We start from the raw sequence: 18,425 nt of genomic DNA, 5'->3' as shown, positions 1-18,425 counted from the left end.
CAGTATAATTATGACTAATATTCCAATCACATATAAAGTAACAATAAAATTATCTTACCTAATGAAATAATTTTTCAGTCTGTGAAACAAAAGAACAACTGTAAAGAATTGAACAAAACCTGGGTGTGGTGGTACATTACCTATTATCCTAGAACTAGGGAGGTGGCAGCAGGATTACAAGCCCAAGATTGGCCTGGGCTATATCATAAATCCTCGTCTCTCTATGTCCCTCCCTCTCCCTCTCCCTCTCCCCTTCTCCTCCCCTCCCTCTCCCCTTCTCCCCCCTCTCCCTCTCCCCTTCTACCCCCCTCCCTCTCCCCTTCTCCCCCCTCTCCCTCTCCCCTTCTCCCCCCTCTCCCTTTCTCCCCCCCTCCCTCTCCCCTTTTCCCCCCTCTCCCCTCCTCCCCTCTCCCTCTCCCTCTGTGTGTGTGTGTGTGTGTGTGTGTGTGTGTGTGTGTGTGTGTGTGTATTTGCCCATGGCTGCATGGCTGGCTGGCACAATGCAGTTAGAAAATCTGTGATCAGCTTGGGTAGAGTAACTGAAATACAAAAAGCATTTAATTTAAAAGGCTGTGAGCAGTGAGCCTTTCCAACCCAACACCTTTTGTTTGTTTTTTGTTTGTTGTTTGGTGTACACAGGGTTTCTTTGTGTAGTCCTGGCTGTCCTAGAACTAGCTCTATAGACCAGGCTGGCCTTGAACTCAAGAGATTTGCCAACCCCTGCCTCTGCTACGATGAAAAAGATTTATTTATGCATACTCTATCTGCATGTACATCTGCATACAAGAAGAGAGCATCGGATCCCATGATAGATGGTCGTGAGCCACCATGTGGTTGCTGGGAATCAAACTCACGACTTCTAGAAGAGCAGCCAGAGTTCTTAACCACTGAATCATCTCTTCAGCCCTCATCCCAACACCTCTAAGTTGAAACCAAATAATATAGCAAAATACTCATTTTAAATTTCAATGGCTATGGTGTAAGCAAGTATAAGACCTGGGTTTCATCCCCAGCACCGCGTCACACACACATGAAGTGGAAACCTAAGGGTTCTTTGGAAAGTCTGTTGTGTTGGATGGCGTTTTGCTGGAGCAAACACATGAAGGAGTGTTTTCCTAAAGCAGACATGTGAAGGAACATTTCACTGAAGCAGACACAAGAGAGAGGATGTTCTGCTAAAGCAAGCACGTGAAAGGACATGTAGTAAAGGATTCCTTGCTAATGGCACACATGTATTAGTCTGCCTTACGCTGCATAGTTGAGCTCCTGTTGGGACTCCATAGAGAGAAACCACGAAGAAGCTTCTGGTGGTATACTGTGGCTTCTTGCTGCTTCTGTAGACTCAGGTCGATTGGCAGAGTGATGTCAGCTGAGACAGATTCATGTGGAGTTTTTCGAAGTCAGACTCACATGCCGAGGCCAGACCCATGGAGAACATGTGCTGTTTGGAGGGAGTATAGGACTCAACGGACAGAGACAGGTGGGGCTTGGCTTGCTGGTACAGCTAGCTCTGCAATGCTTGTTCATCTCGAAGCTTCCCTGAGAGGACACAGCCAAGAACATCTCCTGGTCCCTCCTGCTGATCTGTGCCAATTCAGCTGAAGCCTGGCTATTCCTGCTCAGTTCTGCCACCACTGCTGCTACTCCAACACTACTGACCTGAACTCCTGGTGTATCCATGAAGTGTTGGCAAGTGAAGAATTCCCATACACCAAGGGAAAGCAGCCTTCTGCCCTGGCCGTTCTTGACCCTTTCAGGTCTTTACAGATTCTTAAGATTTCAGATGAAGCATTTCACATTAATATAAAGTACTTAAAATGCATTCAAAACTAAAATAAGATACTTACGCTAGACAGAGCAACCCTACATTACACAGTGTATCACTTAGCAGTCAGTACCCTACATTACACAATGCTTCACTTAGCAGTCAGTACCCTACATTACAGTGTATCACTTAGCAGTCAGTACCCTACATTACACAGTATATCACTTAACCGTCAGTACCCTACATTACACAATGCTTCACTTAGCAGTCAGTACCCCACATTACACAATGTATCACTTAGCAGTCAATATCCTACATTAGACAGTGTATCACTTAGCAGTCAGTACCCTACATTACACAATGTATCACTTAGCAGTCAATATCCTACATTACAGTGTATCACTTAGCAGTCAGTACCCCACATTACACAGTGTATCACTTAGCAGTCAATATCCTACATTACACAGTGTATCACTTAGCAGTCAGTACCCTACATTACACAATGTATCACTTAGCAGTCAGTACCTCACATTACACAGTGTATCACTTAGCAGTCAATATCCTACATTACACAGTGTATCACTTAGCAGTCAGTCTAGGATGGAAGAATAGATTTCCCAGTCCAAAGGATCAAGACCCCACCTCCATCTAAACTCACTAGTATGTGACTGAGCCAGCTAATATCCCAAAGAATTACTTTCCTTATCCATAAGATGAGAATGAGGAACAACCACATGCCAAGAGAATTAAACGAGGTGTCCTGTATGTCTGTATATACAGTGTTACCTGCAAATAGTGGACTAGTATTTACTGTAAATACTAGACTTTATTTCAAAAATATAAAGCACATTCAACAAAACAGCATTGCCTTTCCTGGGGGAAGGGATTAGTTCATGTATGTTTATTCTGTTTTCATTGAATCTTACCTACTTATAATAAACACACGCACATGCACACACACTCAGCATCATTTAATGCAGGGAACTTCATAAAAAGGGTTATGTTTTCACATAACTATTTCCCAGAATAGTTTTACTAGCAGAGAGCAGGTATGAAAACCGAAAACCATGAGTCAGAATGTAAAACGAAGTTTAATCTAGCCCTTATTTTACATGAAGAAACTGCCTGAACAGACTCTCTAGATTCCATCAGCTAGTTAGTTTCTGCACCAATGGACACACCTACTGGCTTCAGGCCTGCAGTGGTAGCACCATGTTGGAAAAGAATTATTTCTTTTATTCTTCCAACATCTAATTTTATGGCACAGTTTTATAATTCCTGCCACTTCATTCTCTTCATCTAACAAACAGACCTGTTTTGTGAGAACACTAGTAAGTTGGCTTCATAAACGAAGTAGGAGCCAGGCGTGCAGGAGAACCTCTTATCTACCTGCCGCCCGGGGAGCGGAGGCAGGACTGCAAATTTGAAGCCAGCCTGAAGTAATCATTAGTTCAAGGCCAGCTTTAGCTACCTGGTAAAACCCGGTCTAAACCAAAACAAAACAACACAAAAGAACAGTGATGATGTCCAAGAGTGAAAAGTTAACTAACACAACGGTCGGTGAAGGAGCTCCAAAACAGTCCTTTCTACTTGGTGTCAATCCAAAAGGTATGGAAATACGTTTTGCACTATGTTCAGCGTATAGAAAATAAAATCCTTCTTCAATTTGGAAAAAAAAAAAAAACCTGAACCAGTGTTACACAAAAACATTATTTAAATTTTTATCATTGGAAAACAATTCAAAATTGTATAGACAAAAACATGTTCTTCGCTGTCTAAATGGTATATAAAACATTTTCAGCTAAAACAGACTAAACTGGGCTGGATGGCAATTTAGTTTATAAAGTACTATCAACTAATTTTATGCTACTACAAGAATTTTAATTTTTAAAGAACATCACTGGATTTACAGACACTATTTAAGTCTTGTGCTGGTCTATGAACATTATCCTATTTCTAGACATAGTCTGTCCACCGCCCAAGGACTGGGAAATCGCCTGCTAGCACAGCACCCAAGATAGTTCACACACTGAAACTCTAGTATAGCTTTGCACAACTGAATATAGAAGTACTCATGACATCAAATAAGCACATTATAGAAAGAGAACATCAGGTTTAATACCTTATAAAATATGTACAAAACTTGAGCATTCCTGTGAAATACAATTCAAGTCATAATTATAAATGTAATTGGGTACTCTGATACAATGGAAAGGTCTAGTGGGTTATCAAAAAAAAGCACGTAAACTATAAAAGATTACAAAGCACTTTAACCCCAGATTTAAAATCATCTTTCAAATGTAAATATATATTATTTACAATTCTTCAATATCACATAGTTGTTAGTTTTACATGATCTTAGGTGTTAGGAAAAATGTAAAGCCAAAAATAATCCTATTCATTTGTTAAAGTAAATATAAGAAAAACAGCGGTAGGAATGTATTGTAATACAAGAGGCAGGAATGCTGTCACTTGCAGAGTCATAAAACAGACTTAGCCAAAACTGTCTTTGTGAAGCAAGCAGTTTCAGTTTAGAGATGTCAGCGCAGGGACCCAGTTTCCTTACAGGAAAAGTGATGGTAGTGGTACACGCCTTTAACCCCTGTACCCAGCACTCAGAGGAACTTCGTGAGTTCAAGGACAACCTGGTGGTCTACAGAGTAAGTTCTAGGTCAGCCACGGCTACACAGAGAAACCCTGTCTCAAAAACCAAAAATCACCTGATTATAAATAGCAGTCACCTGAGGGCTGCTGCAAAGATTAATTAATGGTCTGCCTGGAGGAACACACTTGGGATTAAGACATACCTCACTGTCCGGCGTGTGAATGTTCCACATCACAGTTCACACCAGGACCTTTCTTTACATTTAAAACCTCAAACAACATTTCATTCTTAATACAAGAATCAATGTTGAAACTGTTAAATTCTTAATTGCCCAGTCAATTATCAAAAGCCATTTATAAACCGCTTTAATACTGGAGATATGAAACTGATGGTATTAAAGCTATAGACACTTTGCAACGGTCACAAAGTTTTAACTTCCCATATTAGAGTCCGAAGTCAGTGTGCCTCGGAGAGAAGTGCAGAGACATCAGGCAGGCAGATGCACCTCTCGCCCCTCCAGCAAGGTCTAAGTTTTCTGTCTGTCGTAGTCTCCCACCATCCTCTTGATGTGGGATAATTTGCTCTTCAACTGCTTGCAGTAATTCCTCTTACTCTTATAATCTGCAGACTAAGACAGAGAAAGTGAATCACATAAATGCAACAAACTAAACAAGACTCCAAAAGTATCACTGGATGTATCAACTACTCTCAGGACAGACTCCAGTACAAAACGCCATGGTTTTTCATTTTGTTTGGGGGCTTTTTGTTTTCTTTTTCTTTTTTGTATCTTACTGGTTTTTTGTTTGGTTCTGATTTTCCATATTTTTAAAGAATTATTTATTTATTTTATGTATATATGTACACTGTAGCTCTCTTGAGACATACCAGAAGACAGCATTGGATCCCATTAGAGATGTTTTAAGCCACCATGTGGTTGCTGGGAATTGAACTCTGGACCTCTGGTAGAGCAGTCAGTGCTCTTAACCTCTGAGCTGTCTCTCCAGCCTCTTCCTTTTTTCTAATGTTTTGTTTTAGAGAGAGAGAGAGAGAGAGAGAGAGAGAGAGCGCGAGCACACCAAGTTGGGTAGGTGGATACAGGGGTAGGGAGGATCTAGGAGAAGTTAGAGAAAGGGTTAAACATCAAAATTATATGAAAAAAATTAAATTATAAAGATAGGTCTACTGAGAAAGCTAGGATAAACAAAAAAGAAAAAAGACTGGTCATAAAGAAATAATGAGTATTAAATGAGTATGTTTAAGGTACTGAGCACTATCACTGACCACACAGGCAGATGGTTTAAGGTCCTGAGCACTATCACTGACCACACAGGTAGATAGATGGTTTAAGGTCCTGAACACTATCACTGACCACACAGGCAGATAGTTCTTTTTCTTCAATATCTTTTAAACTAATTTTTACAAAGTATATGTTCCTTTCTAAAAGGAAAGTATATGTTAAGTCACCATGAGAATTCACTGACCGTTGTGTTTATAAATTATCTTTAAAAAAAATTCAGGGGCCAGTAAGATGTCTCAGATACATGTGCTTCCTGCAGAGCTTTGTGATCTGGGTTCCATCCCCAGGATCCATATGGTGGAAAGAGAATTGACTCCTGCAAGTGTCCTTTGAACTCCACCCATGTGCCATGGCACACACGCACCTCCACCCGTACATACATATATGTAAACTGCATACATACACACAGTAAGTAAGTAGAGGGCACTGGCTCCCCTAGAGCCATTCCATGTGGATCCTGGACAACAAACTCAGGTTCTCTGCCCCTATATACACTTTTAAATTCATTTAAGGGGTTGGGGAGGTGCTCTGATGCAAAGTGCCTATTACTGAAAGCAGGAGGACTAAGTTTGCTATCTAGCGCACCCATAAGAAGCCAGGTATGGAGCCTGGTACTTTCAATTCCAGTACTGTGGGGAGGAGCACTGGGGGAGGGAGGTTCAAGGGAGAGGAGCACTGGCGGGAGGAGACAGGAGGATCCTGGGCCAGTCAATCTAACAAAAATAGTAAAGTAAGCTCCAGGTTCAACAGAAGACCCTATCTCAAAAAGTAAGGTAGGGAAATACACACACACACACGCACACACACACACGCACACGTACACGCACACGCACGCACGCCTCATTATGCTCTTTAATTACAATAACAACTTTTAGCATTAAGTCTTTTGCAAACAAAAAAAGTGTTGCAAGTCAACAGTGCCAGGTAATATCAAGTGTTAGCAAGGACAAAGCAAGATGCTCGGTACAGAAGTGAACTAGTGTAAGCTCTTGGGAAGGCTGCATGACAGAATCTTCTGAAGCCGCACACACACAGGCCCAACAATCCTACAATTTACTAACTATAGATCTCATATGTGTGCACACTGATGCTGTATTATTTGTAAAAGCCTAAAACAAAGGAATAAAATCATTGTTAACATTAAGATAGATAAGCCGGGCAGTGGTAGTGCACGCCTTTAATCCCAGCACTTGGGAGGCAGAGGCAGAGGCAGGTGGGTCTCTGAGTTCGAGTCCAGCCTGGTCTATAGAGTGAGTTCCAGGACAGCCAGGGCTATACAGAGAAACCCTGTCTCGAAAAACAACAAAACAAAACAAAAACAAAACAAACAAACAAAACAATAAGATAGATAGGCAGAGGTAGCAACACATTCCTTTAATCCCAGCACTTAGGAGGCAGAGGCAGACCGATCACTGAGTTTGAGGCCAGCACAGTCTACAAAGAGAGTTTCAGGACAGCTAGGGCTACACAGAGAAACCCTGTCTTGAAAATATTAAAAATAAAATAAAATAGATGATTAAATTCTATTGTAGTAAAATATAACACTACATAATGATAAAAATAAATGAATAACAACACACAAAAGCACAAATCTTTGTTTTTCTTTCTCCAGGCCCAAGATTTCTTTTTATTCAAGTTATTTCTTTTTTATTTTTCTTTTTTTTTTTTTTTTGGTTTTTTTTTTTTTTTTTGGTTTTTCGAGACAGGGTTTCTCTGTGTAGCCTTGGCTGTCCTGGAACTTACTCTGTAGACCAGGCTAGCCTCAAACTCTCGAACTCAGAAATCCGCCTGCCTCTGCCTCCCAAGTGCTGGGATTAAAGGCGTGCGCCACCACCGCCTAGCTTTATTCAAGTTATTTCAAGACAGCCAAGACTAATCTATAATTTCGGGAGATGGTATACGAACAGGAGAAGAATAAAATTGAGGCGCTATAAAGGTTACAAAATGTATTTCTTTTTCTGGTTGCCAGGAATACAGGTGTGAGGTCACTTTGTGAAAACTTACCAACCGCCCACAGTGACTTATACAGTTATTTACAGATAGACTTCAACTTTAAAGAAAGATTTTATGGCTGGGTATGGTAAAGCATGCATTTGGCCCCAGCACTTGGAAGACAAAGGCAGGTGGATCTCTGTGAGTTCAAGGCAAGCTTGATCTACAAAGCTGAACTGTAGACTAGTCAGGGATATCCAGTGAAACCCTGTCTCAAAAAAGGATTTAGAAAATCAGTATAAACAAATAAAATTAAAGTTCTAACTTCTCAGTTACAATGCTCATAGGTGAATGACAGGGACTTTGTCTATAGACAGTGTACATACATATGAAAGGTACAGTCATTATAAACATTAAATAAAGGATTCTCAAAATTGGATACTTACTCCCTTAACTTCCTTTAGTCTATTATATTCATCAGCAGCGGCCTAAGGATAAGAAACAAAAAGAACGAGAACGGTTACTGAGGCATTCTCTCCCTCAAGAACAGTGTTCTTTGGAGCTGGGGAGAAGGCTTGCTCTTTGAGTCTGGGGCCTTCCAAGTGCCTAAAAGGGCAAGTGTAAGCCACACACCCACTCCATACGATTCTAACAGTCAAGGCTCAGTGACACCTCCCCTAAACTGTCAAGGCCTCTGACTGCCTTAATTCCCTCAGAGAGTCCTTTCTACAGATAATGTGAACACAGTGTCAATCATACTGCCATTCAGACAAAAGGTTCCTGATTAGAATTTGAGTTCTCTGCAGATAAGGACATAAAGCTTTATCTTTCTAACCTTAGCATTTCTAGATACAAAAAGAAATGATTAATAAATGTTGAATGAATTGAAAAAGGTTTACCAAAGTATCAGGTAGAAGCTATAAAACAACAGATAAATCAAGGTACAGTAGCATCATACATTTCAATCAAGAAGCAGCTTCAACTGAGAACTGTTAAGTATTCAGTGAGTATGAAGCTCCAGTGAGCATAGGAAGTGATAGGGAAGGTTTAGTTACTAATGCCCAAGGCAGTCAAATGAGCCACCTAGCACGTTACTGGGAAAATGTAGTTGGTATTCTCCTGATGAGCAATTGAAATGTTTTAAACGCATGCCCTCTGGATCAACAGTTTCATATTCTGGCATTTATTCTAACTGCGTAAGAACACACGAATGCAAAACTGAAACGTTTGCCAGTATCTTTTTCACATTACAATATTTCTAAAGATATTCAGTAAATTGTGACGCAATGATAAAATTAAAAAGTCTACAGCTACAAACTTAAAATCCCAGCACTAGTAGGCAGAGGCTGGAGGACAAAGAGTTCAAGGTCAGCCTACACTACAGAGCTAGGCTTGAGTAACTAAAAGTAGACTTTTATTATTGATACCAAACAATAACCCCAGACCACTTCTGTGTAAAGGAGAAGGAAGTAAAGCCAAGCCACTGTGTTTAAGCAGCACTGGGGTGGGGGGTGGGGTGGGAGCTTGCCTAGCGTGTTGTCTATCTCTGCAAAAGAAGAAGAAAAAAAAGGAAGAAAAGTCAGGTGAGACATCACAGGCCTGTAATACTACCAACTATGCAAGAGGACTTCAAGTCCACCTGAGCTACAGCAACATATGAGACCTTGTCTCATGGCTTTCGAAAGGAAAGTGAGCCCACAGGATGAAGGTAACGGTACACAGAAAGCAACCAAAGGCATTCCTGTGGTCAAACTAGAACAACTTGAACCACTGTAATATGCATCATATTGGTAAACTGTCACATGCTGTTTGAGCCCACTGCAACGCTGGCTCCAGAAGCAGGGATGCCCATCCCTTCAGACTCAAGCATGTTTGTGTCAAGGGTCCTCCAAAACCCCTTCTCTGAGAATGGACTCCCCCACCTCGTACTCTATGGCAGGGAGAGAAGAGAAGAGCCCGAGTAACAAAGCTACAAAGCTGTGTCCTTGATAATTGCTACAGTTGAATCCAACAGAGGCTACCATTGTTTACCCCAGACAGAAAAGTGTCGGCAGTGAGAACCAGTTCAGCCGTGAGAAGCTCCTGAGTGAGAGAAAGCTCAGCTGGGAACGACACCTTCCTCAGTCAGTTTCTGCTGGACGTTTGCAAGCCCCTAATTTGATGATGTTACCTTCCTCCTGTTATTTCTACTCATACTTGAAAACCTGACTTAAGAGGACACTCCGCTTTGCCCTTGTCCTCCTTCAGGAACTCTAGCTGCCTTCTGTTAAAGGGACTTGCCCAGTCAATTCAATTTTTGGTGACTAGTTTAAGAGCTAGTTTAATGATGCTGTCTCTCTTCCCTTCTCTCTCTCTCTTTCTCTCTCTCTCTCTCCCTCTCTCTCTCTCTTTTTTCTTCCTTTCTTTCTTTGTGTTTGTTTGTTCTTTGTTTTTTTTTTTTTTTTTTTTTCAAAATTGGGTTTCCCTCTGTAACAGCCCTGGCTGTCATGGAACTCTCTTTGTAAACCAGGATGAGCTCCAACTCAGAGATCCCCCTGCCTCTGCCTTCCAAGTGACAGAATTAACAACATGGACTACCAAGCCCAGCTTAACTTGAATCTTAATTCCATGTATATGGACGCTTAGCCTGCAGGTGAGTCTTCACATCACTTATGCCTGCTCTTTAGGGAGAGCAGAAGGCCCTGGAACTGGGGTTACGGATGCTTTATTGGGTAGTGCCTCTTAGGAACTGAACTCCAGTCTTCTGGAAGACAAGCCAGTGCTCCTACTATTCAAAACAAGTCCTTACTGAAGACCGTGCCTGCCTGCCTACACTCCTGGCATTCACGGTAACAAACTTTTTCTGGGGTATACGGTAGACATTTAAGGAAGGACAAACCCCGCACACACCCCTTCATGTGACCCTCGTTATCTGAGAACTCAGTATGTAAACGAGATGACATCTTGCCTCCCAAGTGCCGAGTCCCACCCAAGGCATATACTTTTATGTGTCCAATTCTGAGTTGAAGTTTTTACAATAAAAATGAATTCTATTTATATAGAGAAAAATTAATATGGTCATCTACTTTTAAATAGGAATTGATACATTTATGTATTTAGACTATTGCTTTGTAACTTCTAAATGTTTGTGTGTGTGTGTGTGTGTGTGTGTGTGGTTTGAAGGGTGATACCTGCCTGTAATCCCAACATTTGGGAGTTTGGAAGCCAGACGAGGTGGCCCATGTCTGAAATGCCAGTACTTGGGAGATGGTGGCAAAAGTATCAGGAATTCAATGTCACCCTTGGGTACACAGTGAGTGCAAGGTCAGCAGGAGGCATGTGAGACCCGTCTTGAGAAACCAAACACAAAACTGAAAAGACAGAGAAAACAGACCAGGTTTGAGCTCACCATGTACTCTTCACTCTCCTCTCTGTAGTCATCCAGTTCTCTGTCTAGACGAGAGAGCTCTTTATTAACCTCGTCCAGTTCTGCCTGTAAACACTTATACTCCTGTAGTCCTGCATCAAAATTTCTCTTGTAGAGTTGTCGTTGTTGATCTGAAGTGATAGGTGGATATTCCCTGAGAATCAGAGGAGAAAATGATTACGTAAACACCCTCTGCACATATTAAAAGCCAGTGATTTCGCTCAAAGACAGCACACTGGTAAGGAATATAAATTTATATCCTCTTCTTTTCTGTTATATCCTAGGAGGCAGGTGGGATGCCATTAATTTCAACTAAGAACTATTACAGAAAACATAAGGTACTCTGCCTATAACATGTCACCTATTAACTCTAGGGACTCAGTCTGAAGTGGCTAAGTAGATATTCCCTTCCTCTCTCACCTCCAAACACATCCCTACCAAAGCCAAACACTTGTCAAAAAGGATGTCCTGTGCTCCCTTACTAAAGCCTCTGGACAAGCTCTCTGGAATGATTTTAGACCTGAAAACATAGCTCAGTGGCAGACCATTTTCCTACAGTGTACAATCAAGGTTCTGGGTTAAACAATAATAACACACACAATTATGCTTTCTATAGTACTATTCATATTACATAAATACTCCTCATATATTTACGAATAATGGCAAATGTCATGAAATTGAAAGGTTTTAATTAATGAGAATACATTGTTTCTCACTACTGATACTAACGAGTGATAAAACACTTATGTTTAAAGTCTTAAAACAATGCTGAACACAAAGCCTGTTTTGATTACCTCAGAACAGCTGGCTGGGAGTGGCTGTTTCCTGTTACCACCTACCATCTTCAGACGAGCTTATTTATTTATTTTTGGTCTTATTATTCCCAAGTGGAAAGAGCTTATCTTGTTCTTTCATTATGAAAGTATGCATTAAAAATGCACACACAGAAGCTGGAGGCGTAGCTCAGCACTAAAGTGCATGTCTCGGGTGTGTAACACCCTAGGTTCAATTTCCAGCATTAAAACACACACACATTCACACACACACCTATAAAAACAAGTTCATTGCATAAATAAACTGGCAACTCATGAAAGTATGATGAACTAATGCTAGAATTCTGAGGCCATCAAGGTAAGCGGGCAAAAGTACACGACTCCAAGCCTGAAGATCTGAGTTTGAACCACAGATTCCACATGATGTAAGGAGAGGAGTGACTCCATCAAATTGTCCTCTGACACCTCCCTCCCCCACACTTACACACAGATGCACGAAAGCATGTGTGCACACACACATACACATACGCAGTATCCCACTCCAATAAAGAAAATGAAATAAGCAATCTATGCTGGCTTATGTATGTTTTAACGTGCCAGCTATTCCCTGCATATGAAGCTGACACATCAAAATGTCCACTGGGAAAATTCTTGAAGCTATTTCACAGGACAATGAAGCTCCACAGAACATGGGACTTAAATTTTAGCTCTAATCATCAATCAATAAAATGTCTTCATTTTACAGAGAGAAAAATTGCATTTTTTGATTGAAAGGAAAACAAAAACTTGAGATTTCTCAGTATTCAGTTAAATGTTCCATTATACAAGTTAGACAAATATCTCACAGATGAGTTAACCAGGCCAAAAAAGACTCTTGTGGGTAAGGAAAACAAGGTGTAAGAATCATATGTGGGATGCCAGTGGTGATGGTGCACACCTTCAATCTAGGCCAGCCTGGTCTACAGAGCTAGTTCCAAGACAGCCAAGGCTACACAGAGAAATCCTGTCTCAGAAAAAAAAAAATCATAAGTAAGGTATGTCAAGCTCCATGCCCCACTCACATCTTCTAACAACTTGAGGAAGCAAGGTTTATAAACCACCATTCATGCTGCAAAAAATTTTGATGAGCTGGGTGGTAGTGGTATATGCCTTTAGTCCCAGCACTTAGGAGGCAGAGGCAGGGGGATCCCTCAGTTCAAGGCCATCCTGGTCTACAGAGCTTGTTCCAGGACAGCCAGGACTACACAGAGAAACCTAGTCTCAAAAAGAAAAGAAAGAAGGAAAGAAAAAAGAGAGAGAGGAAGGAAAGGAAGAAGGAAAAAAGGAAGAAAAGGTGAAAAGGGAAAGGGAAGGAAAGAAAGGAGAAATCTGGTGTGACGTGGTGCCTGGCATGACAAGGCTAGCCATCACAGCCTGTATAGCTGGTGCTGGTAGACTCAGGCCAGCCTTCAAAACAAAGACCTTAACGATAACCTTGGCTGCAGCACTAAACCATTACCTCAACTGCTGACAAAACTGCTGCCAGAGTTCTTTGGATTGAACTTTAAGAGACTCTCTGGGCTTACCATGAAAGTGGAACTTGAGGTAACTGCCACAGGAAAGTCTGTGTGCTTGGAAATTTTATAATCAGTCCAACACAATTCCCCTAAACTCATGTTTTATTTCTTAGAAAGCCTTTCTTGAGTGTCTGCTGGTAGAAGAGCCACTTCAGGGAGAAGAGTGTGAGAGACATGGTTACTTCCAAACAGAGCCTTGCACTTGTGGGTTTTTTGTTTTGTTTTGTTGTTTTCCTTTTCTTTTTTTTTTTGTTTTTTGCTTTTTGTTTTTTGTTTTTTCAAGACAGGGTTTCTCTGTATAGCCTTGGCTGTCCTGGAACTCACTCTGTAGGCCAGGCCGGCTTCGAACTCAGAAATCCACCTGCCTCTGCCTCCAAGTGCATGTGCCACCACTGCCCAGCTTGCACTTATGTTTTATAAAACGGCACCAAAGGGTACAACCCTCAAAACTGTCTTCAGGCATAGAGGGGGAAAAAAATGAGATGACAACATGACCCTAGTTTCCAAGGCAACAACCCCAAACCTGGCCTGTCACCGGGGTGATAACCAGGATGCTTAAGAGATAGGCCTTACCGGACCCAGTCCTCCTCCAGCTCGTCACAGGACTCGCCACCTGTGGTGTAGTCTGTTTCATAGTGGTCTGGGTCTGCCCTCTTCGTCTTTCCTGCTTTTCCCTTTGTGGGAGCCCTTTTCGAAGGTGTCTCTAGGTTACTATTGCTGCTGTACCGAGGCTGTCTGAAGTCATCCACAGACAAGGTCAGAGGAAGCTCCTGGGCCACTTCAGGCACCCTAGTGAAAACACAGGCCACTGCTCAGAGACAGAGTACACTTTGAGTCTGCCACCACCCTGCAACCAAAGGGCAACTTAAGAACAGTGCTAACAGATACCCCCAGTCAAGGCGCTCACCGAGGAGTTCATCTCCCACCCTGAGCACGTGCGCCATTCCTGCTTTCTGTTTGGCATCAATTCACATCCTTCTAACACACAAGCAGCTTTAAAGTTCTGACTGGGGGAGGGGGACCCATGTTTAAACTTCTAAGTAAAATGGATCTCACACTTCCTCTTAGGAAGTTCAAACTAAGCTATAAGAGGTATTTATCTGCCCTGTGCCAGAGACGTACTCAACAAAAGACTTGTCAGGAAAATGATGAGGATAATATGAGGATAATTCTTCTCTACAGGTTCTAGGTTCTTCCAGTCCCCAAGAATGCTGGTCTGTGTGTGTGTGTGTGTGTGTGTGTGTGTGTGTGTGTGTGTCTGTGTATGTGTGTGTCTGTGTGTCTGTGTGTGTATCTGTGTATGTGTATGTGCGCACGTGCATGTGTGTGTGTGTGTGTGTGTGTGTGTGTGTCTGTGTCTGTGTCTGTGTCTGTGTGTGTCTCTGTGTATGTGTATGCTCGAACGTGCATGTGTGTGTGTCTGTGTGTGTGTGTGTGTGTGTGTAAGAAGATAGGCTCTTTGCAACAGTATTTTTATGTTACCGATATAGATTATCCATTCAAGATGAAAGTTTGAAAAATTACAAATTTAAACTAAACGCTTCATGGTTTTGAGTATAAAATGCCTGTCATCCCAGCATTCAAGAGGTTAAAGCAGGAGAATCATTATGTCATCTGGGGTGGGCTACACAGAGAGACCCTTCCTAAGCACCCACCACTCAAAGGAAGGAGTTTATTAAGTGTTCTTTTAACTCCTTCTGTGTTGAACTTAAAGCCATGTAGAATCAACAAGAGGTTTACCAGAACACTTGTTATGTTTCTAATGTAATTATTTCACGTTGCATCAGACATTAAATTGCAGAGACTGTTCCTGCCAGTGAGCATGAAAACAAAACCCAACACAGCAATAAAAAGGTTGAGGCAGGCACACGCTCTTTCTGAGCAACAGAAACAGTTTTATTTTTGCTCTGTAAACAGTAAAGAATAGAAACGAACAAAAAGAAGTCGGAGACATTCTAAGTTATCAGCCTCTCTGTTCAGACCAACTGTTAAAAGTAACTGAAGCTTTCCTCCCCTGTCTGTTGCTTCTCACGTACAGAATCCAGAAGCTAAGTTTTATCTCTGGGTTTACTGTTTCCTCGTCCTCACTACTGTCAGACCTTTAGCATTCTAACCACACTTAAGCTTTGAGAGAGAGAGGGGGGGGGGGGAGAGGCAGTTTAGATTTTTTTTGGATGATTTATTTATTTATTTTATATATATATGAGTACACTACTGCTCTCTTCAGACACACCAGAAGAGGGCATTGGATCCCATTACAGATGGTTGTGAGCCACCATGTGGTTGCTGGGAATTGAACTCAGGACCTGTGGAAGAGCAGTCAGTGCTCTTAACTGATGAGCCAAAGAGATTAAATCTTAAAGAACAATGGCACTGTCAGTTCTCAGCCTTCTGACTAACAAGAGTAAGGGAGGATAGTACAAAACAATAGGCAAATATTCACATTTAGACAAATGTTAACAAATTAAGGTGCTACTTACAGAGGCGTTGACTTATAGAAAGACTCTGGGTATGATCGCTTGCCATTCACTTTACCATTGGAGGAGTAGGCCATCGGACTGTCAACTCTTTCCACATAGTCAGATGGGGGTGGAGGCATGTCCTGTGTGCCTGCAGACACATTTTTAACCTTAAAAAAAAGAAGAAGAAAAAAAATAAATCCAGGAGACACTATCATTCCTTACTCATAATTGAAAGGGGTTAAATGTTAAATTTCAAACCTGAGGAAAGAAGTGAATCTGGCCTCCAGGTTCTCCCAGCATCCCTCAGTCCCTACCTGAGGGTATGGTCCACATACCCCACCCTCCAACCTGAACTATCCATCCCCAGAGGTTCTTCCCTATGTGATCCAGACATTATGGTTACCTGCCCCTCCTTTTGTGCCTTTGGCCTCCTGTGTGATCTACTTGGCTCCCCTCTCTGCCTTCTGTTAGCATTCTGTCTAAACTCCACCTCCACAGTTACCTGGCAACAGCCAGATATGCTCCTCCCCACAGTTACCTGGCAACAGCCAGGTAGGCCTGCCCACTATAAAAGGGGCTGCTTGCCCCCTCCTCTCTCTCTTTCTCTCTTAAACTCTTGATCACTTGCCTGTAGCTTCTCTCTGCCCCCTCCCCCCTTCCCTTCCCCCTCTCTCCATGTGGTCATGGCCGGCCTCTACCTCTCTGCTCCTGTCTCCCCCTCCCCTCTTTCTCTCTCTCTCTCTCCTACCTCTACTACCCTCCTAGCCCCCCTCCCCATGCCCTGAATAAACTATTCTATGCTATACCTTCGGAGACACAACCCCTTCCCCTCATACCTCACCACACACCCACAGAACATACTCTTTATCTCTTTATCTTTTTATAAACATAACACCTTCCGTTTCTCCTCTCTGTACATGGTTTAGGATCATAGCTACTCCAGATTCTTCCAGATGTGTCTGCCACTGGCTGTGCTCTCCAATATATCTATAACAAACTTTCTCCACCACCACACCTAGGAGCAGTCATATCCTTTCCTTTCTTACTTGTTTTTCATTCAGTAAAGAATCGGGGGGGGGGAGTTATCATATATAAAATATACAATAGTTATTTAGCTCAGAATATAAAATAATGTGAAATAATTAGCTACAGTAATTTTCTTACACTCACTCCTTCCTTATCAGAAGACTCAGCTCACTTTCTGACATGGATGAGGGGAACCAAGTGCAATGCCCAACACCCATGTCAAGCAGCTCAGAACCATCTTTAACTCCAACTCCAAAGGATCGAACACTGTCTTCTGTCATCTGTAGCCTTTGCATCCATGTATGCACACTTACACACACACACACACACAAATTAATCTTTAAAAAGAATAATGGCTATCTTCTGAAGAATAGCAGGTTGCAGTCCTCCTCGCCCCCACGAATAACCAGGACCCGCCGGTCGGATCAAGTGGCACCCAGACGTGGGGCTCGAGGCACGGACCCATCCGGACGGACCCTCATTGAGAGGACGTGCGCACGACATCAAGATTGATCAAGACAGAGATCATCGCCCGTGACCTGTCGTCCACGGAACCAGGTTGATGCTGCCATCAAGAAGGCAGTTGAAGTTCATTACCATCAGCTGAAAATTGCAGAGGATCCAGAAGTGACTCCGCAGGAGACTGACACAGCTGTCAGCTCCCCTGCCTCCCCCTACGGTCGACCCCTAGACTTCCACGCCCTCCAGAAGTGTTCCTGGTATGCCTGGCTTTGCCCTCATTTCTCTCGCTAGAGAGCTTGGCCTCTTGATCACCACAACAAAAATTGGCTTTTTCCTAAACCAAGGCCACCCTTGATATGGCCGCTAACATTGGGGAGCCTTCCTTTATGACAATATTACACCCCAAACTGACAAATGGTTGGTAACTTGAACATTTACAAGAGACTAGGATGGCTGTGAGTTAGCCCAATGACGGGATTATTGTAGGTCCACTTCCCAGGGGCCCACCCAATGCAGCCGAAAAGGAGTGCGTGGTGCTGGGAGTGGGTGCAGCCTACATGGCCTAAGACAGGGCTCTCACCCTCCTTTCACCCACATCAGAGTCCCTTGACGTTGCCCATCGTCGACAGCCTAAAGCCTTCGACCATCGATGTGACTCGTCTCACATCAGTGTTTTGGGGTTGTGAACTTGTCTAAGACCCCCCATAATTAGACATCCAAATTCAAAACTCACATAGTTGGGATTGAACATAAGACGCCTTCTCTAACTAAACAGAGAAGGGGGAGATGCCAGAAGCCAGGACCTTACCCTTACCCCCTACCTTTCCCCACCTGCACAATGTCCTCTGAAGCTTGGCAACTGCAAGATCCTGCTTAGCAACTGCAGATAGACTCAAAGCAGAGTACCATGTCTTCTTAAGAATAGCAGGGAGACCATAACTCAAGCAGTGTACCATATCTTCTGAAGAACTGCAGGTAGATCATAATTCAAGGCAGTGTACCATATAGACCATGACATGTTTCAAGGCACAGGCCAAGAAGATTTTGTACTTTTCCACCACCTGGACCCTCTTACCCCCTCCCCTTGTAAAACATGCTATAAAAAAGCATTTCATGTTCAAAAAAAAAAAAAAAAAAGAAT

General features: G+C 42.4%; 1 protein-coding gene across 3 annotated transcripts in view; it reads right to left on the bottom strand.

The window, feature by feature from the left end:
* Positions 1 to 3,858: 3,858 nt before the first annotated feature.
* Positions 3,859 to 18,425, bottom strand: part of Ocln (occludin) — a 50,577-nt gene continuing 36,010 nt past the window's right edge. For 2 of the 3 annotated variants that reach the window (XM_028783972.1, XM_028783969.1), the window contains 5 exons: positions 15,815 to 15,963; positions 13,908 to 14,123; positions 10,988 to 11,159; positions 8,046 to 8,087; positions 3,862 to 4,998 (listed from right to left, as the gene is read on the bottom strand). In XM_028783972.1, the coding sequence (XP_028639805.1) occupies positions 4,897 to 4,998; positions 8,046 to 8,087; positions 10,988 to 11,159; positions 13,908 to 14,123; positions 15,815 to 15,963 (681 nt within the window). In that variant the 3' untranslated portion in view covers positions 3,862 to 4,896. Of the gene's footprint in view, positions 4,999 to 8,045; positions 8,088 to 10,987; positions 11,160 to 13,907; positions 14,124 to 15,814; positions 15,964 to 18,425 lie in introns of all 3 variants that reach the window. The other variant, XM_028783966.1, reaches the window with a different exon arrangement.

This window comes from Grammomys surdaster, unplaced genomic scaffold (genome assembly GCF_004785775.1).
Source record: "Grammomys surdaster isolate TR1022 unplaced genomic scaffold, NIH_TR_1.0 99, whole genome shotgun sequence".
Lineage (NCBI taxonomy): Eukaryota > Metazoa > Chordata > Mammalia > Rodentia > Muridae > Grammomys > Grammomys surdaster.
The sequence above is the reverse complement of the archived record's forward strand: the minus strand, read 5'-3'. Positions and strand labels throughout refer to the sequence as shown.